Below are 21,076 nucleotides of genomic sequence, written 5' to 3'. Positions count from 1 at the left end.
AGAGTGGTTTATTGGTGCAGTTTGGGTGTCTGTGAGGGGTGGAATGAAGATACTGCTTGGGATTAATAGTACTTTGGGGATATACTTTGGTAGATGATGGAGGGTGGTTTGGGGTGCATTTGGGGAAAGGCACTGGAGACTGTTGGGGGAGTTTAGAGGTGTGTTGGTGGCTTACAGAAAGCAGCTTGGGGTGCTGCCTGGGGGTCCCTGGAAGGAGACTTGTGGTGAGGGGCGCCAGTGTGCTCACTGAAGGGGCGTGGCTTGGGCGGGAGCGGGCTCGGCTGCCCAAGAGAAAGCGTGTGCGCACGCGCTCCCAGTTCGTTCGCTCCTGGCGCTCCCAGGGCAGGAAAATCGAAGACCCGAGCTGGCGCCTGCGCACTTCGTCTCCGCCGCTGCTGTGGTCTCGCGCCCCACTCCCCCGTTCCCAGCAGGCTCGGGCTCAGCGGCGGAGGCGGTGGTGCCGCCGGGAGCGGACGAACCGAGTTAAAGGTGGGAGTCGGGGTTCCACAGCCCGCGGAGGGGCCAGCACACCTCTTCCATCCTCTCGGAGCCCTCCGTCTGGCCCCCACGGCTAACGGTCGCGGGGCCGAACGCGGCCCACCAGAAGGGCGCGGAAGGGGTGTAGGCGCGCGTCCAGGGAAAAGCAGGGCTCAGCGAGGGAGGGGCGCGTCCACTACCCCTGCTGGCCTACACCGACCCCGCCTACGCCGCGGTGCATGGACCCTAGGTGAGTAACACCCCCCTCTAGGGGAAGAAGGGAGGGGACAGGGCGGGGTGAGGGCCCGGAAACGCCGACAAGGATGTACCTGCACGCACACTCACGACCTCTGACCTCGTGGTATCACCCCTGACTCTTGTCTGACCTCTTTTTTCATCCCCGGACCCCTGCCAACCTTGGTCTCAGGATCTTCAGTCCGATCCCTGATCTAATCATTTTCTGGCCTCCTGTGATCCAGAACCCTTGTTTTGTCCCCCTTAAGCCAGTATCACCCTCAAACCCATGCAGGTTTGTCCTCAGGATCCTTGGTCTAACCCTAGATCCTTGTCTGACCATGTTCTGTATCTGAAGCTCATCTTGCCCTGTCCTGAGGCCCAACTGACCCTAGTTTATGTCCAGATGCTTGGACCTGTGTGTTCCCAAAAAGCTTATCAGGTGTCTGAAACTCTACCAGTTGTGATCTGTCTTCCTAACCCCAGTCTGATTCAGTTCTATCCTGATTCCTGACCTTTTATTTCTGTACCTTCTCCCCACCCTGTAATATCCTCCAAGTCTCTTTCCCAACTCCTCATCTCCCTCTTGGCTCACCACCTTTAAACATCCCTCTATGTCTTCTGTCTGTCCCTGTCCCCAACCCTTTCTTGTTTGTCCCACTTTTTTTGTCCCATCACTACCTCTTTCCTACTCTTGTTCTGCCCTGGTCTTTTCCTGTTCCTAGTCTCCATCCTGAATCAATCTGCCCTTTTTCTTTTTTCTCTTCCTTGACAGGTTTGACCTGTCCCAATCATGTCTTCTTGGATGCTGTTCTACACTGACTTTCACCCCTACCTTGCTGTTTTGTCTTCTTCTTGTATGTTCTCTCTTGTCCTCCATCCTTTTGTTTCTCCACCCTATCCTCTGACCAGTGTCCTGGCTCATTTCCTGCTCTGCCTCCTTTTTTTAAGCAGAACTTGGAATTGAACCCAGGGATGCTCTACTACCAAACTACATCCTCCAACCCTTAATTCTGAGACATGATCTCACTAAGTTGCCCCGTCTATCTGTGCCCTTGTGATTCTCCTGCCTCAGTCTCCTGAGTTGCTGGGCCATTTTGCCTGGTCCTTTTCTGCTTCCTGATCTCCATCCTGTATCTCCTGTACTCCTTCCCGTCCTGTCCTTTTATCCTATCCCAACCCAAGATCTACCCCTTACATGCCCTTCCTTCAGGTCTTCCTCCTAACATCCACTTCCCCTCCCTTCTGAGTCTAATACGTTATACCCTACCCTTGCACTTAAAGGTTCCATTGTTCCCAGGGCTTCTGAAGCATACCCCAAATGCTGAAGAGCAAGCATCCCTGTGAGCCCTGTGTGGTTGATGGGGTTTTTGTATGTGATTACTCCCTCCCTCATTTCCACTCCAGAGATCTCACATAGAGCATGCATTTCTCTTCCTGTAGGAGAGCATTGAAATGTTCCTATGTCTCCTGCCCTCCCCAAGTGTGAAAAACACCTTAAATTATTCAGTGACTCTCTGGGAGTTGAGAGGTGCGGGTCAGGTTTCCAACCTTGCCATGTCCAGGGCTGTCCCTAGTTGGGGGAGATTGAGAAAATATATGGGAGCTGGGGGCTCAGAGTTTTTATGAATCTTCTCGGTCACGTTACCCCGTTCCTTGTTCTTGATCCTGGGTGTGTTATCCCTGCTTTTCTGGCTGGAGAAAAGTCTATACTAGGTCAGAGGCTTGATGGGGTAAAGATGGGAGTTGGGATTTATTCACTTCTCTCCTGGCAGTAAGCAATAAAATTTTTGGTGCTAAGTCCATCCCATCTCTGTGGGACCAGTTTGTGTGTGTGTGTGTGTGTGTGTGTGTGTGTGTGTGTGTGTGTTGGGGTAGGGGGATGCAGGCTGTCATTGGATGTTAGAATCGGGACCATCTAAGTGGGCATGGTGGCACACACCTGTAGTCCCAACTATTCAGAAGGCTGAGGCAGGAGAATCACTTGAGTCCAGGATTTTTTAGTCAGCCTGGCCAACAAACACAGCATGATGGTCTTTTTAAAAAAAAGTATTTTTAGTTGTTCCAAAGGAAATGAAATATTTAGGTCTATACTTAAAAAGACATGTACAGAATCTGTTTGCTTGAAAATTATGAAATGCTAATAAAATAAGCCAAGAAAGACTTAAAAAAATGTCAGTGGATTGGATCCCTCAACATAATAAAGCTGTCAATTTACAGGTTTAATAAATTTCTATTAAAGTCTTAAGAAAACCAACAGAAAAAGAATCAGGCCCATCCAATAGTAACAATTATAACAATAACATGAGATTCCTTTGCTGCATGAATCATTTTTTGGGGGTGGGTACCTGGGATTGAACTCAGGGGTACTCGACCACTGAGCCACATCCCCAGCCCTATTTTGTAAATTATTTAGAGACAGGGTTTCACTGAGTTGCTTAGTGCCTCACTTTTGCTGAGGCCGACTTTGAACTTGCGATTCTCCTGTCTCAGCCTGCTGAGCCACTGGGATTACAGGTGTGCATCACTTTGCCTGGTGAATCTTCTTGATTTTGGAGATAGATAGAATAGTGAGATGGTAGGTAATGTGTTATTCAATTATTCCTGCATTTCTTTTTCTTTTTTTTTTTTTTTTTTGCTGGGGATTGAACCCAGGGCCTTGTGCTTGAGAGGCAAGCACTCTGCCAACTGAGCTATATTCCCAGTCCTATTCCTGCATTTCTCATAGATTAGTGAATTTGAATGATGAATATTAGACCCATCTTATTTATCCAAAACATTTCTCCAAATCTGTTGATGTCAACCAACTGTTCTTCACTGTCCCAATCTATTTAGTATCTGAGTTCTAAGACAGGAAGAATTCTGGGAGTTCAGACAGTGAAACCTAACAACTTATCTGAAGGTACTTTGTGTTCCCATCTTACATAATGAGAAGTGAAAGTTCAGATAAACAGGGATAATGACTCTTAACTCAAAAAGATATCCAGGCAGGGCATGGTGGTGCATGCCTGTAATCCCAGCAACTCAGGAGGCTGAGGCAAGAGGATCACATGTTCGAAGCCAGCCTCAACAATTTATTGAGGCCCTCAGCAGCTTAACAAGAGCCTGTCTCAAAATAAAATATAAAAAAGGGCCGAGGATATGACTTAGTGGTAGAGTGTTTGCCTAGCATGCACAAGACCCTGGGTTCTGTCCCCAGCACAGTTAAAAAAAAATTCAGTTCTTGTATTGGGTTAGTGAGTGTTCCAACAATTTATCTGAATATATTTAGTTTCTGCATTTTTTCTTTGGTACCTGGGATGAACCCAGGGGCACTCTACCACTGAGCTACACTCCCAGCCCTCTTTGTTCTTTATTTTGAAATAGAGTCTTGCTAAGTTGCCCAGAATGGCCTTGAACTTGCAATTTTCCTGCTTCAGCCTCCCAAGTTGCTGGAATTAAAGTTGTGCTCCATGGTGCCCTTGTTTCCTGCATTTTAAATGTTGAGTTGAGGGAGAGGTTGGAGATGAGGGAAAACAGCTCTGTTTCAAACATGTCTGGTTTGGCAAGCGGGGAGGGTTTGGAGGCTGAGGGATACTAGCTCTGTCTATTTGAAATGCCTGTGAATATATTTAGTTCCTGATTTTGGATAGTGAGAGTTCAGACAACTTATCAGAGGGAAAACAGCTCTGTTTCAAATTTATCCGGTGAGGCTGAGAGACACCAGCTGTATCTCAAAAAAATAAATAAATAAAATAACAGTCCAGATGTATCTGTTTGATTCCTGAGTTCTGTGGGGAGGAATACTTGTGATTATGACAGCCATCATAACTGAGAACTTAAGGCAGGTCAGGTACTGTTCTAAGCAAGCTTTAAACGTTTTAACTGATTTAATGCTTACAACAGCCCTGTTGAGCACTACATACTGTTCTCATCATCCCCATTTAACAAATGAGAACATTGAGGCACAGAGATGTTAAGTGACTAGTCCAGGCTGTCACACAGCAGTAAATGACAGAGCTGGGTCGAATCCCACACCTACCATTTATTAGTTGTGTAGCGTCTATGTGAGGCTTAGGACCCACTGCAGTAGGACTGAGAGTTTGGGCCATCTTCTAAGATGTTAAAAATCATCAGAGCAATGATATGTGTGGGTGACTCTGCCCTACTTGTCTGCATGGCCCAGGAGGTCCAGCTACCTGTTCTCCTTCACTTCCCCCCACACCAGCCCGTCACGGGTTGAGTTTATTATTGTTATTAACAGTCATTAATGATGTGGTGAGTTTCCTTGCACTTTGAAATGCCTTCCAGAGTTCCTTTGGCCTTTATTATCTTTATAACCACCTTTTACCCATTTTTATAGGTGAGGGAACTTGAGCCTTGAGATTCAGTCTGCCTTGCCAACCTCACTCTCTTGTCTCTGCTGGCTCTGATTTTATATACATCCCACTTCCTAACATTCTTGGTGGCCCACAAGAGGTGGCAGAGGCCATGGCCAACTCCCCACCAGCCCTGGGCAGAGAAGGAGGGGAGAAAGGGGGAGGTAATGAAAGGGGCCTTTGTGTGCCACACCGGAAATCTCACACCCAGGAAGAAAGGTGGGCAGGGATGGCAGGAGGCCTTAGTAGCATGTGACAGAGGGAGCTCTCTTGCTTGGCACGCCTGCTGAAATAGGGAGAGAGCATTCCTCACACTCTGCTCTTTCATGTCATGGCAGGGCTGCTGCAGGGGCCTGGGTTAGGTTTGGGCCTTGAGGTCACGGAGCAGATGGTCCCACATGGAGCACAGGATGTGTGCTGTGTGCTGGGACAGGCCCAGAGCCCATGTGGTGTTGTCCCTACATTGTAGACACTTGGAACTCTCAATTTCCTCATCTGATATGAAACCTGACTCCTGGCCAGAAATGGCAAGGGGGAGAAATGAAGGAGACCCAGCAAGGATGTGAAGAAGCCTGAACCTCCTTCCTCCTCCTCCTCCAGGAGCAACCTCTGTCTGCCTCCAGTGCAGGACCTAGACCCCAGGATTCTGATTCTACCTACTTTTTTTTGGTGGGAGAAGGAATACTGGAAATATATCCCAGGGATGATTTACTACTCTGCTATATCCCCAGCCCATTTTTTTGTTGTTAAGTATTTTTAAAAAATAGTTTTAGTTGTAGATGGACACAATACCTTTATTTTATTTATTTATTTTTATGTGATGCTGAGGATCAAACCCATACAACCACTGAGCCACAACCCCTGTCCCTCCCTGGACCTTTTTTATTTTGAGACAGGTTCTCCCTAAGTTACTGAGGTTGGCCTTAAATTTGTGATCCTCCCGTCTCAGCCTCCTGAGCCGCTAGGATTACAGGTGAGAGCCCCCCTCCCCCACAACTTGCATGTTGTGATCTGAATCGGGCCTCTTCACTTCTCTGAGCCTCAGCTTCCACATATGTAAAATGGCTCTGAGAAGGCAGGCCTGTATCATTCTTCATGTTTGTAGGACATGATTGATGTGGTTGGTTTACTAGGATTACTTCTTCTGGACCTGTGGAAGGCAGTAGGGTCTTGAGATCTGGCCTCTTAGAAAGGTTGAATTCCAGTTGGGTGTGGTGGTACACACCTGTAATCCCAGCGGCTTGGGAAGCTGAGGCAGGAGGATCACAAGTTCAAAGCCAACCTCAGCAAAAGTGAGACGCTAAGCAACTCAGTGAGACCCTGTCTCTAAATAAAATACAATAATAGGACTGGGGATGTGGCTCAGTGGTCAAGTGCAAGTGCCCCTGAGTTCAATCCCAGGTACCCCTCCTCCCAAAAAAGATTGACTTCCTCTGTCCCCAACTTGGAAACTTACCAGAATGAATTACTCCAAGGCCTTCTCCTACCCCACCTTGCCCTAGGAGGAAGGACACGGACCTTGGGAATATGATACATACCACTAAGAGACACAAACTCAGTGTCACACGAGTCATCCAGTCTGTTTTACACCCCCCAGTCCCCCAACCCCCCAAAGCCAAGGTGCTACTCTCAGGAGACAGGCTCTGGTCCTCAAAATCTAGGCAGCATCAGAAGCAGTGTGTATTCCAAGACTTGTAACTCTTCTTTCCCAGGTCTACACTAAGTATCTTGGGTGAGGGGGGCATTCCAAATTCTTTTCTTGGCCATGCTAGGCACTGTGAATGGACTAGGCCCAGAGGCTGCTCCCCAGGGGTAGCCCTAACCTGATGGTAGGCAGGCAAGGGTTAAAAGGTGTGGGCCGGCCCAGTTCCTGGCCAGGTAGGCTGGGCCATTACCTAGTGGGAGGCAGCCAAGGCATCCGCCACTGTTGCTCACTGCCACTGCCAGCCAAGCCAGGGCCTGATTGAGACAACTATTTTTTTTGAGGTACCGAAGCTACCCCACAGCACTCTCTGGCATTGGTGAGCACCTGTGAGCAGTGGGCCCAGGGGTATGGGGGAGGTGAGGGCATGGGGAACTGGGGTGCGGTGTACTAAAGTTCCCTTCAAAAGAGAGCCAGGTCTGTGGGAGAGGTACACCAACAATGTGGGGTGGGGCAGAGTCGGGGGTTCAGCACAGAAGGAGGGCCTGAGAATCATAAAATGTTCAACTTCCTTTCCTGGGACAAAGTAAATTGGGGCCAGAAATGAACAAAATGGACAGGGAGGGATGGGGGAGAAGACGCATGAGTTCCCTTTCTCTACTCCCTTTACTTCTTCTCTTCCTTTCCTCCCTGCTAGAGTAGCCTCTGTCCTCCCCCAACCCAGGGACAATACCTCCAAGAAGACCAGAGTGAGCTGTTTGAGAAACCATTGTCTAGTCACCTGCCTGCCCTCTCCCCATTCGTTCACCTAGAGTGGAGGAAGTGGGTGCAGGAGGACTCAAGGGGGGGGCAGTTCAGACTTTGGTAATGCTCCAGGGGTGGCAGGATATGGAAATGGGGGTCCTGATGACAGTGTTGGGGTGCCACCCAGGTGAGGTGTCTTGGTTGTAAACAGTCATTACAGCCAGGAATTTCTCAGCTGTGGTGTCAGAAGGGCAGACCTGAAAAACCTGCTGGGCCCGCCTCTGGGTGTGGGGGGTGCCCTCTGTAGCTCTCTTGCTGTAGCCCATCTCTGTGACAGGATGACAGGACAGGGTCACGGGGTCACCAGTGGGGGGTCCCAGGGGCTGGTGTGGGGGAGGATATTGCTCGAATCCCCTTCTCACCATCTCTGGGGACTGGGTAGCCCCAGGTCGCAAGGCAAACATACAGAGGACATGTGAGTGGAGGCAAAGATTTTGGAGCCAGGTGCGGGGCGTTGACCCTGTGTCTAGCCTGCTCAGTGACCCCATGACTCATGCCCTAGCTATGTCCCTGAGGTCAGGTTGACAGGGTGGAGTTAGGATTCCTGTCTGGACCCTGTGTTGATTTCTAGGATGCTCTGAACTCCCAGAAAAGGAAGGATTGAGGCAGCCCAATGTGGAATGTGGGGCCAATCTTGGTGAATGTGGTAAATGGGCCTCTGGGGGGAGGAGTGTATTCCTTTTGGTTGTATTCCTTTTTGGATGGAAGAAGGTTCAGGGGTTCCCCAAGTCCAAATGGGACCTGGTAAAGTAGGAGCTCCAGGAGCCAAGGGGCAGAGAGAACTTGAATTGGGTCATCAAGGAAACTGTGCCATGCTGGGAAGGGTCAGACCTTAGATGGGTAGCCATGTGAGGGCCTGTGCATGTGTACACACTGTGCCTGTAGTTTTTTCCCCTTTTTTGGTTCTGGGGATTGAACCCAAGGGAGCTTAACCACTGAACCACATTCCCAGCACTTTTAATTTTTTTTTTTAATTTCAAGACAGGGTCTTGCTAAATTGCATAGGGCCTCACTAAGTTGCTGAGGCTGGATTTGAACTTGTTATTGTCCTGCCTCAACCTCCTGAACTGCTGGGATTACAGGTGTGGGCCACCTGTGCCTGGCTTTACTTTATTTACTTACTTATTTGTTTATTTTGGTACTGGGCATCGAACCCAGGGTCTTGTGCATGCGAGGCAAGCACTCTACCAACTGAGCTACATCCCCAGCCCGAACAAATTTTGTTTTTCTTATCCGTGCTGGGGATTGAAACCAAGGAACTTGTGCTTGCAAGGCAAGCATTCTACCAACTGAGCTATCTCCCCAGCCCCCAGCTTTATTTTTTATTTTGAAACCAAGGTCACACTAAGTTGCTTAGGATTTCTCTAAGTTACTGAGGCTGGCCTCAAATTTGTATTCCTCCTGTCTCAAGTCTCCTGAGTTGCTGGGATTATAGGCCTGTGCCATCGTACCTGGCTGTGTCTGGATTTATAACAATGGCTCTAGAGATTGACCTCACCCCTGATGTTCAGGATAGGGCACGGCTGCTTCAAGAGAAGGACATAGACCTTATGGGGTGGGTAGGAGGACAACAGAGAAACCAGGAACACATTATAGGCAGGTTGGCCATACCCCACAATATAGAGATGGGGAAGGGGCTTGTACCCATGCCTCTTAGGTTGCCTTGGTCATCCCTTGGCTACCATGTCTACAAACTGTGAGTTTCAGGGTAGGTGGAGATGGAACTCTGGCCCCATGAGGCCTTCCCAGTCACCTGTCATGAAGGTTAGGCCAGGTGGTAGGAGGTGATGTCACCCAGCTCCCCAGCTGGGGACCAAGCAGGATGTGGGAGGGAGAGAGCAAACTCTAGTGGAGAGGATGAGGGAGGGCTGGCAACTAACCAAGGCAGACTTCATGGTCCATCAGGGTTTCTGGGCAGAGAGAAGACAGGTGGCTCGTTATCTGTGGCTGTGGACTTCACTTCTCATAAATCTCTGCAGGGTGACCTCCATATGCTAGTCTCAGGCTGAGCTGTGGTGGAGAGAAGGGGTGGAGGGACCCTGGGCTAGGTGAATACCCCTTGTTACATGAGGGCTGCAGAATGGAGTTAGGACAGGTATAGACCCCCAGATCTGGACTTGAACCCCTAGCTTGGCTCCCTTAGCTTTCATTCACTCATTTGCTCAGTCAGGCAACAGACATTCAGAAGGCACTTGCTGTGTGTGCAGCAGTGGTCAGGGTGCAGGAGATACTGATTCAACAAGTCAGACACAGTCCTCATGGAGGTACAGGGGAGGTGTAGTCTTGTTGGATAGCAATTGTGAAGTGACATTTAAGCCCCAGAATTATAATTGAGAAATAGGGCCGGGTTGGTGAGAAGTTTAAAATAGCACTCAAGACAGCCATAGAGTGGGCAAAGGCCCTGATGTGACTTTCTGGACCAAGCAGCTTATGATGAAGTGGTGGGGTTGGAACATCTCTAGTGAAGGAGAGTGTAGGGCTGGGGAGGTGGGCCTGGGCTATGTCCTTGAATGTGGGCAAGTTATTTCACCTCTCTATGCCTCTGTCTCCTCACCTCTAACACAGGGTAATAATAGAGAACTCCCATCCCTAGATAGTTGGTAGTTGGGAGGATCCATTTTGGCTTAGTAGGGAATTGTTCAAGGCACCCGGTACTTAATAAGTGCCAACCACTGTGATACTTGGTTGAATCTGTACCATTACTTCTCTCTCTCTTTCTAGGCAAGACTCCTGGCTGTGGCCCATGGGCCTCTGAGGAGGCATAAGTCTGCCCAGATTCCCACTTGCTGTGTTCCCACTCAATGGGAAGGGAACCAAGGTACCAGGGCCATGTGGGTCCAGACATTGACACAGAATCTGAGAGGGCAGGCCAGGCAGGTGGGTGGGGCCCAGTGCACTTTGTATTCCCAGCTGGAGCATGGGAAGCTGGGTTGGGTGGGAACCAGAGTATCATGGGATGTGCTTTCTTAATGGCTCCTGTGTGTCACTGCCAGGCCTTGTCCACCATCAGCCACGGCCTCCTGACAGTACCAGGATGGAAGTCAAAGGTCAGCTGATCAGCTCTCCTACCTTCAATGCCCCAGGTTGGTAGCTGATTTCCCCCTCTTGCTGCCTCTTCCCCCACTCTGAATCATCACCTGGCCCCATAACTGCTTCAGGATTTCCCAGCTGTCCCATTGATTTTTGTTCCCTCTGTCCAGCTGCCCTTTTTGGAGAGGCTACCCCCCAGGTGAAGTCAGAGCGTTTGCGAGGGCTGCTTGACCGGCAGCGGGCCCTGCAAGAGGCCCTGAGCCTGAAACTTCAGGAGCTCCGAAAAGTGTGTCTCCAAGAGGCGGTAAGAGCTTGACCTGAGGGTTGTCAAGTGGGAAGGGGTGAGGGACTGGGACCCCTATGTACACATATGGTGTCAATTGCTAAACCACTTGTCTGGACTGTTGGTCACCCTCTGTCTTCTCAAAGCTCAACTGAGAATCAAGGAAATAGATTGAAATAGGTCCACAGTCTCTTGTCCCCCATTTAACAACCCCAGATCCTCAACAAACAAACAAAAATGAACAAATTTAAAAAAAAAAAATCAAAAGCTGTTTCCAAAATTTGGTAGCAAAGCCTACCCTGAACTGACATGGGGTGATTTGTAGGTTAGATTTACCCATCTTAGTGTGAATGTCCATGTAGTTTGCTAGAAACAATAATGTGGTTCAGATCACATAGCACCAACCCTGAAGGGAGTGTTTTTAATATGTAGTATATAGACTGTATTGCCTTTGTAAATACTAAAAGCTTCTGGACCGTAAAGCCAGTTTCCCAGCCTCCCCTGCATACCACCGCAGGAGTTTGGGCCATTGTGGGGCTGAGAGTCTACACTGCCCACCAGCCTGGTGGAGATCTTAGGAGGAGGAAGAGAGGAGGAGCAATAATGAGCGGGATGCTGAGAAGGGCCAGCTCCTTGGAGGACTTATGTACCTTCTGGGATCATTACTGCTTTACTCCATCTCCCCAGCTAACTCTTGGAAGTCTCTTTCCCCAACTCCGGCCCCTCCAGGAGCTGACTGGCCAGCTACCCCCTGAGTGCCCGCTGGAACCTGGTGAACGGCCCCAGTTGGTGCGCCGTCGGCCCCCTGCAGCCCGTGCCTACCCTCCACTGCATCCCAATCCAGCACACCACTCCTTGTGCCCTGTTGAGGTGAGCAGATGGGTGTGGAGAGTAAAGTGGTGAGGGGAAGGAACAGGACCAGGCTTGGGATGGGGAGGAGGTTGTGGCCAGAGGAGGGAGAGGCTAAGAAGAGAAGGGAAAGAGCTTGAGGAGGTGGCTTCTTGGAACAATGCTAGTCCCTAAGTCTTTCAGGACAGGTTGCCCACTTTCAGGAAGATGAACAGGCTCTGCCCCTCATCAATATGGACCTCTCTGCTCCACCCCTAGGCAAATTGGTCCACCCACAGGAAGAGCAGGCCTCACCTCCAGTGTAGACAGGCTCTTCCACCCTCTGGCCCCCTGCAACTGGCAGTTTCTAACATTTGGTCCTCTCCCACCCATCTGTAGGAGCTGGAACGGGAGGTGTCAGTGCAGCAACAGATTGCAGCTGCTGCCCGGCGCTTGGCCTTAGCCCCTGAGCTGAGTGGTGAGCAGCGGCGACGCCGGCGCCAGGTACAGGCTGATGCGCTGAGGAGGCTGCATGAGTTGGAGGAGCAGCTGGGGGATGTCCGGGCCCGCCTTGGCCTCCCGGTTCTCCCTCCACAGCCACTGCCGCTGTCTACGGGGGCACTTATCCCCACCCAGGGAGTCTGCCTGGGCACACGCCTAGCTCAGCTCAGCCAAGGTGAGCCAGGCTTCAGCACCCCACCAGTGAGAGAGGGAAAATAGGCCAAGGAGGGACTCTCAAGTGGTGGATGTGGTAGCGGGTGGCATGGGTGAGCAACCAATGAAGCCCAAAATTTAAGGGAGCCACTGGGTAAGAAGAATAGTAGAAACTGACTCACAGGCAAAGGCAGGCCCTAGGGAACTGGCCAGTAGACACCAGGAAAGTGAAGACCCAGGCCTGTGGTGGTCATGCATTCAGATAAAAGGGAATTCTTGGGGGAGGGAACAGGGTGAGCTGGTACATTCCAGAAGGTGAGCTAAGCAGAAGAGCCCATTCAATGGCATAAGGGGTTGGTACCCAGGTCTTGGAGTGATAAGCCTGATTCTCCCCCTTTTCACCTGTAGAGGATGTAGTTCTGCATTCGGAGAGCAGCTCCCTCTCAGAGTCTGGGGCCAGCCACGATAATGGTAAGGACTCCTATCACCCAAACCTGCCCATACTTCCCTTCTGTGTCCCCTCAGCCCATCCTGTTGCTTAGACCCCTACTTCTTTAGCTCCTCCTTAGTGATGTCCCATGTTGTTGTGGCCCTCATTTTACCTTCTCCTCACCCCTTACCCCCTCAGCCCAAGGATCTACTTGTCAGCCCGTCCTGTACTCATTTTACCCTACCTCATCCCTTAGTTCTTTGGCTTGCTTAATCATGTCCTAGCTCTTGCCCTTTCCCTACTTCTCTAGCCCTTCCCTGTTGCTTTGCCCCAATCCATCCTGCCCCTTCTGAGTGCTGTCTGATTGAATTCTACTCCATTCTCCCTTCTCATCCAGAGGAATCCCGTGGCTGCTTCTCTCTGGCAGAGCGCCCCTCACCACCAAAGGCTTGGGACCAGCTGCGAGCAGTATCTGGGGGGAGCCCTGAGCGGCGAACCCCATGGAAACCACCTCCGTCAGATCTTTATGGGGATCTGAAGAGCCGGAGGAACTCTGTGGCCAGCCCCACCAGGTGAGGATGAACCTCCTCCTCTACCTTCCCCAGGAGCCAGGAATGGAATCCTGAGCCTGGGCTGGCAAAAGGGCCTGCTGTTTGGTACAGTCTCTAACCTGGGCCCCGACCTGGGCCTGCCCATCTCTGTCTAGCCCCACACGCTCGCTGCCCAGGAGTGCTTCCAGTTTTGAGGGGCGAAGTGTGCCTGCCACTCCTGTTCTCACCCGGGGCACTGGCCCCCAGCTCTGCAAGTAAGGGGACTCTGAGGGTGGGTCTAAGTATCAGAGAAGGGAACTGTTAGATTTAACTGAAAGTGTTGAGATATTATCAGAAAGTGGGGGCATGGGCAGCTGGCTTCTGAAAGGTGAATAGGAGTTGTCTTGGAGAACAGGATGGGAATTGGGGGCAGAAACACCAACATTTGAGTATTTTTTTTTTTTTTGCATCTTTTGGACAAATCTTCTCATCTCTGAATTTTTGTCTCTTCATTTGTGAAACAGGCATAATAACATCTGCCTTTGAGAGACACAGGCATAATAATTTCTGGGTAACATGTCCTGGGTACCTACTGTCAGCTAGTAATCAGTGTTTTGTGTAATATCAACTTATTTAATCATCAGAAGATCCCTCTGAGAGGTGTGCTATTGTCATTCCTGTTTTACAGATGAGGAAACTAAGGCACATAGGGTTAATAACTTGTTAGTAAACTGAAATCCTAGTATTTGAACCCTGGCAATCTTGACTCTAGAGTCTGTGCTTTTAATCACTGTACTCTACTCTTGGTTTTATCTGGCTTGGTCTGGTACTGGGGATAGAATCCAAGGACATTCTACTGCTGAGCTACATCCCCAGACCTTACTTTTTATTGAGATAGGGTCTTGCTAAGTTACTGAGACTAGACTTGGACTTGTGATCTTCCTGCCTTAGCCTCCCAAATCACTGGGATTATAAGCATGAGCCACCACGCCCGGCTTATTCTACTGTTTCTTAAACAAATACTTATTGAGTACCTACTTTCCCAGGCTGCAAACAAAACAAAATCCCTCTCTTTTTGAGGTCTGTGTTCTGTGCATGGTAGCTGTTGGGATGGTCGTTTTGGGCAGTTCATAAACACGGTGGCACAGAGTTAAGGAAGGTCTTAAATTCCAAGCCTAGGGACTAGGACTTGGTCCTGGAAGTATTGAGGACCATGGGAAGGGCCTTAGCAGAGGATGAGGAAGAACCCTTTGTTTGCTCTTCTGCTAACGTTTCCTCCCCAGCCCTACACATATTTACATCTCCCTCAGTGTTAACTGCCCCTTCCATCCATACATTTCCAACCCTGGGGGCCCCTAGTCTGAGACCAAATTTCAGCTGCCCTACCTAACACCTTCATACATCCAGTTTCTGATTCTGGGCCCATTTTAGAGATGTGCAAGTGGAGGCTGCTCAGAAAGAGATGGGGTGGGGAGGGCACTCAGACCACTTGCCTGGTTTTTATTTTTGTGACCCTACTCTCATTACCCCCACCTCTGTACCCCAGACCCGAAGGCCTCCATTCTCGACAGTGGTCCGGCAGCCAGGACTCCCAGATGGGCTTCCCGCGGGCGGACCCTGCCTCCGATCGCGCCTCCCTCTTCGCAGCCCGCACTCGCCGCAGCAACAGCTCTGAGGCCCTGCTGGTGGACCGGGCTGCTGCTGGGGGAGCTGGTTCTCCACCTGCCCCTCTGGCTCCCCCTGCCGCTGGCCCACCAGTCTGCAAGAGCAGTGAGGTGCTGTATGAGCGCCCCCAACCAACCCCTGCCTTCTCTTCTCGCACAGCAGGGCCCCCAGATCCTCCCCGGGCAGCCAGGCCTAGCTCAGCTGCCCCTGCTTCCCGTGGAGCCCCCCGGCTCCCACCTGTGTGTGGGGACTTCCTCTTGGACTATTCCTTGGACCGGGGCCTGCCCCGCGGTGGCGGCGGGGCAGGCTGGGGGGAGCTGCTGCCTGCAGCTGAGGTCTCAGGACCACTCTCCCGCCGGGATGGGCTCCTCGCCATGCTCCCTGGCCCACCACCCATGTATGCAGCTGATGGCAATAGCCCCCTCCTCCGCAGCAAGGACCCCCACACCCGTGCCACCCGTACCAAGCCCTGTGGCCTGCCCCCGGAAGCTGCTGAGGGTCCAGAGGTGCATCCAAACCCTCTGCTATGGATGCCCCCACCCACCCGTATCCCCGCGACTGGTGAGCGCAGTGGCCACAAGAACCTTGCCCTGGAGGGGCTACGGGACTGGTACATCCGGAACTCGGGACTGGCCATGGGGCCCCAGCGCCGGCCTATGCTCCCTCACGTGGGCCCATCACACCCACCCTTCCTCCATGCCCGCTGCTATGAGGTGGGCCAGGCGCTGTACGGGGCCCCCAGCCAGGCTCCGCTCCCGCACTCGAGGAGTTTCACGGCACCCCCTGTTTCCAGCAGGTATGGGGGGTGCTTTTACTGATGGGTAGGGGTCTCTTGAGGCAATTGGTGAAGATTGTCATGGTAGCTAGTCATGATAGCTAATGACTGGGACCACAAGGAAACTAGCTGCAGTGTTGGCACAGGTCATTTCCAGGTGCGACCTGCGTTAGTCCTTGGGGTCCTGGTGGAGGGGGATCTTGGGCACTGGTAGCAGTTCCTTACCAAGTCATAGAAGGAGTTTAATATTTTAACAGTGCATGTCAGCTGGAAATGAGCCTTGAAGCCAGGGTGCTGGGAGGAAGGGACATCACCTGCCCTCACCTTTCTCTTCCTCTTTTCTCCATGCCCCGTGCTTGGGAGCATAAAGGTGCTTTCCTGTGCCTGCCTCCACCTCTTTAACGAGCCTCTTTTCCTCTTTCTTTCTGTGTCTTGTCTGTCTTTTCTTCTCTTTTCTCTGTTTTCCCAACTGTCCTCCGGATTCCTGCTGTCCCTTCTAAAGATACTACGCGGACTTCCTGTACCCCCCGGAGCTGAACGCTCGTTTAAGTGACCTGACGCTAGAGGGGGACCAGTCTTCCAGTTCTGACCCCCAGACTCCAGGGACACTGGTCTGACCCCTTCTGCTATGCCCCTTGTTGGTCTGGGCATGGCTCCAGTCCAGGGAGCACACAACCGACCTCGCTGAGCCCTGGGATGTGTTTTGCTCTCAGTCCTGGGCTGAGACTGGGCTGGGTGCCAACCTGATCTTCCAAGGCCCCTGGCTCCCCATGGGCCCAGGAAGGTGTCTAATTCCCTGCTTCTCTCACACTGTGCTGGGGACTGGGGGACCTCAGCCAGCTTCACAGAGAGCGAATGATAGAATGGGGATTCCAATCCCCTTCCTCCATTTCTGTTTACAGTTGTGATTTAGTATTCACTGTCTTTGCCCAACACTAGGCATTTTATAAAAGGGAAACTGTGAGCTTGTCCTGGTTGGGTTCATTCCTGTCCCCCTGCCCAACCTGTTCTGTTCAAGTCCACCCCCCTCCACAATGGACCATATAGGGTCTCAGGACCCTTTTTGGGGGTAGTCAGGAGACTCTGATATGAACAGAACTCCCTGCCACCCCCAAAACCAGGGCAGCTTGAATATCTGCCCAAATTTGGAAGGATTAAGTCTGGGTGGGTGCCTGAAGGAGTCCTTATCCCTCTCTGTGCTGATCATCCCCAATCAGGAGGCCCTATAGGTGGTTAACAAGGGGCAGAGCCATTGGGTGTGTCACATCCTGGGATGCTGCAGTGGTTGAACCTGGCATCTGGTAGATGCCTGTACAATCCTCAGGTGACGTCTGGCTACAGGCCACAGGCCACGTCACATCCTCCTTGGCTTTCCTTCCATTTACCACTTTTTAAACAAATCCACACAATCCGTGTTTTCTATGATACTTGTCTGTGACCTGGAGCTGGGGGTTCCCCTACCCCCTTTACCTAGTGTTAAACTTTTCTTTTTGTACCAGTGGATCTGGGCCCAAGACACTACCCACACTGGAAGGGGATTTCTATAATAAATGTGTAAACCGAACCCTTGCGTTGCTTCTGTAATCTGCTTTGCCTTGGGGTCCACACCTCTCCTGAGATAATGCATTTTTACAGGAAGAAAAATAATACTGGATAGCCTGTGATAGTGTCATCTGTTTTGGCTTGCTTTGTGATGTGGGGTAACTTCTTTGCCTGTTTGCTCTCAGATTCCTAGACTGCCTCAAACAAGAATTTATTTTTTGAGGTACTAGGGATTTAACCTAGGATGCTTCACCAATGAGTTATGTCCCCAGGCTTTATTTTTTTTACTTTGAGACAGGGTCTTGCCAAGTTATCAAGGCTAACTTCAAACTTGCTGTCCTCCTGCCTCAGACTCCCCAAGTCACTGAGATTACAGGTGGGTGCCACCGTACCCAGCTTTAACAAGAATTCTTAGTAATTCAAAATGGTAATAGTATACACTCTATTCCCTTAACCTCCCTGTGCTTTAGTGATGATCCAGAAGGTAAAAGGTTTGAGAAAGGCCCTAAGCCCTTCATCCTGCACACTTGACAGGTAGACCCAGTGAGGTAGAGGCTAGCAGAATTGAAAAGTAGACCACATTCCATTGAAAAGTACAGGAACTTAACCCAGGAGGCCAAACTGGCTTGAGAGATGCAACGGCTTTATTGTTGCAGTAATACTGATACAGATATCCCTTTCCCTGCTGGGGCTTTCCCCACCCTGTCCCACCCCTTGGTCCTTGACACAGGAATGTTGGGGAGCAGCCAAATCTGGAGAGCTGGAGGGAAACTGCTGGGACTAGTGAGGGTTGGGGATCACCAAGGATTCAACAGAGTCAGGTATCCTGACTTTACCCAGGTAAGGACTGAGGACACTTAGTTTGGGGTCAAGATTTGGCAATGCCTTAACCTGGGTTCAAAGCAGGGGTGGGGCCGGAAAAGCCTTGGTCCAGGGGTCAAGTGTTGAGAATTTCCTGCCCTAGGCCCCAGCTTTGGGGCCCAGCATGGGATACCAGTGAGAACCAAATTTGGGTTAGGGGAATATCTTGAGTCCATAGTTTGAGATTGGTCAGGGATGCTCTCGTCTCATGCCCCAGTTTTGGGGCTGAATGTAGGTGACTCTGGGACCCAAGTTAAGGGCTGGGGAAGACTGTGGTATCTAAGTAATAGGGGCTTGGATTGAGGGGAGTTTTGATTTGGGATTGAAGGGGCAGTCACAGAAATCTTGCTTGGGCTAGAGGGTTCTAGGCTCCTATCTCCTATCTGGGAAAAGGCTGTGGGTCTCGGGTATGGGCCGGGGATGGGTGGTGTTCTCCAGGCCCTTGGGTGCAGAATCCAGGCCCCTAGGATCCAGCCTCCTGCTCTTGTCCCAGCGCCTCTAGTAGCAGCCCCATTGGCGTTCGCTTGAGACCAATGCTCTCGATCTTGTTCTCAATCTTGTTTTTAAGGTTGCGCAGGCGCAGCGAGGCATGCACCAGGATCACTGTGGGCGGTATCCAGAGGAGTGGGATCAGTGGGATGGGCCCTCAATTTTTCAGACAGTTGGGGCCCATAGGAGGGAATTGGCTCACAGGCAGGCCAATCAAGTGGAGTGGCAGGACGTCTCTGATCCCGAAATTGTGGCCGAGTAGTTCTCTTTACATGGGGGCGTGGTCAGGAAGGGAGTGCAGTAACAGGGACCCGGCCAGTCTAAGGCATTTAGCACCAGGAGACTCCAAAAGGTGGTAATAAGAGGGGCATTCCCCGAAGTGGGGAGCAAAGCCAAGGAAGGCATTTAACAGAGGGGGTGCTGCCCTCCAGGTTTCCCAGCCCCCTCTCAGCCCACGAACCAGTACTAGACGGGTCTGCGGTCTTACGCGCGCTGGTCATTTCCCCAGCCATCTCAGGGTAGTGAAGACTCACAAAGGACAGGCCCGGCGATGCTGATCAGGAAGGTGCAAGCGCCGCCCGCGACCCAGAGAACGAAGAGACCGACGGCAAGCACTGATGCCAAGCAGGCTGCGGGGTGGCTGCGGCGGCAGCGGCGCACTGCTGCGCGGGTCTCAGCCGCCCATACCAGCACGCCGAGGGCCGCCACCACTGCCAGCGCACTCAGGAGCGTGTGCAGTGGACGCACGTACCTGCCGGAACAAGGGCACTAAGCTAATCTCATCATCCACTCGATCCTGGACCCCAAGAGCTTAGATCCCTGTTTCCGGATCCTCTATCCCGGCAACTACTCCCGCCAGCTCTGTCCCCCACGGGTTCATCCACCAAATTCCTATGGACCCTCATTCCCTCCGTGTCAATCCTACAGTCCGATTTTCCTGTTCCCTGATTTCCGTCTTCCCATCTCGCTAGATGCCCCGGGCCCCCAACACTTCCCTGGGTCTTTCCTTCTGACTCTGCGCGCCCACTCCTGAGCAAGAATCCTTCTCCAGCAATTCCACCTCCACCTGCCCCCACATCCCCCATTTGTGCCTAGCCCCTGCAGATCCCTCACCCTGGACTTCAGTCCCCACACATTTCCCCTCCCTAGGCCCAGGGTCCTTACAGGACCACCTTCCAGGCATCCCCCACATCAAATGTCCCCTCCAGGCTCCCATTTCCCAATAGATTCCTCCATCATCATTGCTAGCACTCCGTTCCAGGTCTTCAGTCCCACTTTTAACTTCCAAGTTAAGAGTCCCACTCTTAACTGCTTAAGTCCCTTCTCTAGATTCTCCACCTCTCTGATCTCAGGCTTTTCAACCGTGGGTCCTCCCTCTGGGACCAAGTTCCCCAACAGCTACCTGCTCGTTGCGTGTTCCAATCATGACCAGGCTCCCCTGCAAGACCCGATCCTCCACAAGTCCACTTTCCAAACCCTTTCAACTTTACTGGATCCCCGTCCCTGCATCACTCCTAAATTTTCCCTGGCTACATTTATCTGGCCCCATCACTCACATCACTGCACGTCCTAAGTACTCTCATGTTCCCCTTCCAGGTCTTCTTTATCTATAGGTCCATCTCCAAGCCCACCTTCTCCTTCAGTTCCACTCTCCATCCTCCCTAGGCCTTTCCTCCAGACCCTCCATCCTCCATAGGCCTTCCTTATAACCAGGATTCACTTCCTTCAAGTCCTTCCTTCAATGTATCTTAGGCCTTCCACTTCCGCCAAATTCAGCCTTCTTGTCTCAGCATTGTCCTTAAGGTTCCCCCTCACAGTCCTCAAAGACCAGGAGGTCCACCCTCCATGCCCTGCTGGCACCCCAGCCAACCGTTGCCTCCCTCCCTCCCTCCCTCCCTCCCTCACCCGGATAGAGCGAGACCGAAGCCAAAGCAGAGAAGGTAGTTGGTTTGATAGTAGAGGAGATTATTGATGACACGGTGGCACCATCGCTGCGGGTCGCATGGATCCGGAGCAGCCAGACGTGCTGATCCCAGAACAAAGTCGTCTAGGGCGCGTAGCGGTGGCAGCCGCACCTCCGACATCCTGCCGGTTGCTGGACCAGCCCGGAGGGCGGCCGGACTACAACACCCGTTAGACCCCGCGACACCGCGGAGCACTCTGGGAAATGGAGTCTGGGCCTGAAGACAAACCATATAGGTAGGCTGCGCAGATGCGCATGTGACCGGAAATGCAAATAATATGCCGGCCAGTAAGGCAGCAAGGACTGCCGGGAAATCAAGCCTCAACCGCGGCAACGGTCTCGAACTCTTCAAAATTTGAACCGCCCCTAGGTGGGGCACCGCGATGGGGGGGCGGGCAGTACTGGGCGGTGCTGGCACATAGTACCAACACAGGTAGATATAAGGCACCAGGGACTTTCAGAAGGACCCAAATCGGATTCCACTTCCTGTCAGGATCAAGAGAGGGTGACA

General features: G+C 51.7%; 2 protein-coding genes across 5 annotated transcripts; one reads left to right on the top strand and one right to left on the bottom strand.

Moving 5' to 3' along the window:
* The first annotated feature begins 339 nt into the window (after positions 1–339).
* CCDC120 (coiled-coil domain containing 120) lies at positions 340–17,274 on the top strand. 4 transcript variants are annotated; one of them, XM_079122754.1, is made up of 11 exons: positions 340–727; positions 10,237–10,333; positions 10,509–10,598; positions 10,716–10,849; positions 11,558–11,698; positions 12,056–12,332; positions 12,719–12,781; positions 13,138–13,312; positions 13,447–13,545; positions 14,817–15,731; positions 16,213–17,274. In XM_079122754.1, exons 3-11 carry the CDS (start codon positions 10,550–10,552, stop codon positions 16,325–16,327), a joined length of 1,968 nt encoding a protein of 655 aa, XP_078978880.1. In that variant the 5' UTR covers positions 340–727; positions 10,237–10,333; positions 10,509–10,549; the 3' UTR covers positions 16,328–17,274. The 4 variants fall into 4 exon arrangements, with proteins under 4 accessions (XP_078978880.1, XP_078978881.1, XP_078978882.1 ...); XM_079122755.1 differs by lacking the exon at positions 340–727 and adding an exon at positions 7,039–7,090; XM_079122756.1 differs by lacking the exon at positions 340–727 and adding an exon at positions 7,068–7,100.
* Positions 17,275–17,874: 600 nt separating this feature from the next.
* PRAF2 (PRA1 domain family member 2) lies at positions 17,875–20,965 on the bottom strand. The gene is made up of 3 exons (XM_079122773.1): positions 20,508–20,965; positions 19,136–19,353; positions 17,875–18,716 (listed from the first exon to the last, which is right to left on the bottom strand). Exons 1-3 carry the CDS (start codon positions 20,795–20,797, stop codon positions 18,577–18,579), a joined length of 648 nt encoding a protein of 215 aa, XP_078978899.1. The 5' UTR covers positions 20,798–20,965; the 3' UTR covers positions 17,875–18,576.
* Positions 20,966–21,076: the final 111 nt, after the last annotated feature.

Source organism: Sciurus vulgaris (genome assembly GCF_902686455.1).
Source record: "Sciurus vulgaris genome assembly, chromosome: X".
Taxonomy (NCBI): Eukaryota; Metazoa; Chordata; class Mammalia; order Rodentia; family Sciuridae; genus Sciurus; species Sciurus vulgaris.
This window is presented reverse-complemented; position numbering and strand designations above follow the sequence as displayed.

Excerpts from the sequence above, each read along its gene's own strand:
- CCDC120 (XM_079122754.1), top strand. The coding sequence starts at position 10,550 with ATGGAAGTCAAAGGTCAGCTGATCAGCTCTCCTACCTTCAATGCCCCA. Across the intron at positions 11,699-12,055 it reads ACTCCTTGTGCCCTGTTGAG|GAGCTGGAACGGGAGGTGTC; the intron begins GTGAGCAGATGG and ends ACCCATCTGTAG. Across the intron at positions 15,732-16,212 it reads GCACCCCCTGTTTCCAGCAG|ATACTACGCGGACTTCCTGT; the intron begins GTATGGGGGGTG and ends TCCCTTCTAAAG.
- PRAF2 (XM_079122773.1), bottom strand. The coding sequence starts at position 20,797 with ATGGTTTGTCTTCAGGCCCAGACTCCATTTCCCAGAGTGCTCCGCGGT. Across the intron at positions 19,354-20,507 it reads TTCGGTCTCGCTCTATCCGG|GTACGTGCGTCCACTGCACA; the intron begins GTGAGGGAGGGA and ends TTGTTCCGGCAG. Across the intron at positions 18,717-19,135 it reads CATCGCCGGGCCTGTCCTTT|TGATCCTGGTGCATGCCTCG; the intron begins GTGAGTCTTCAC and ends TACCGCCCACAG.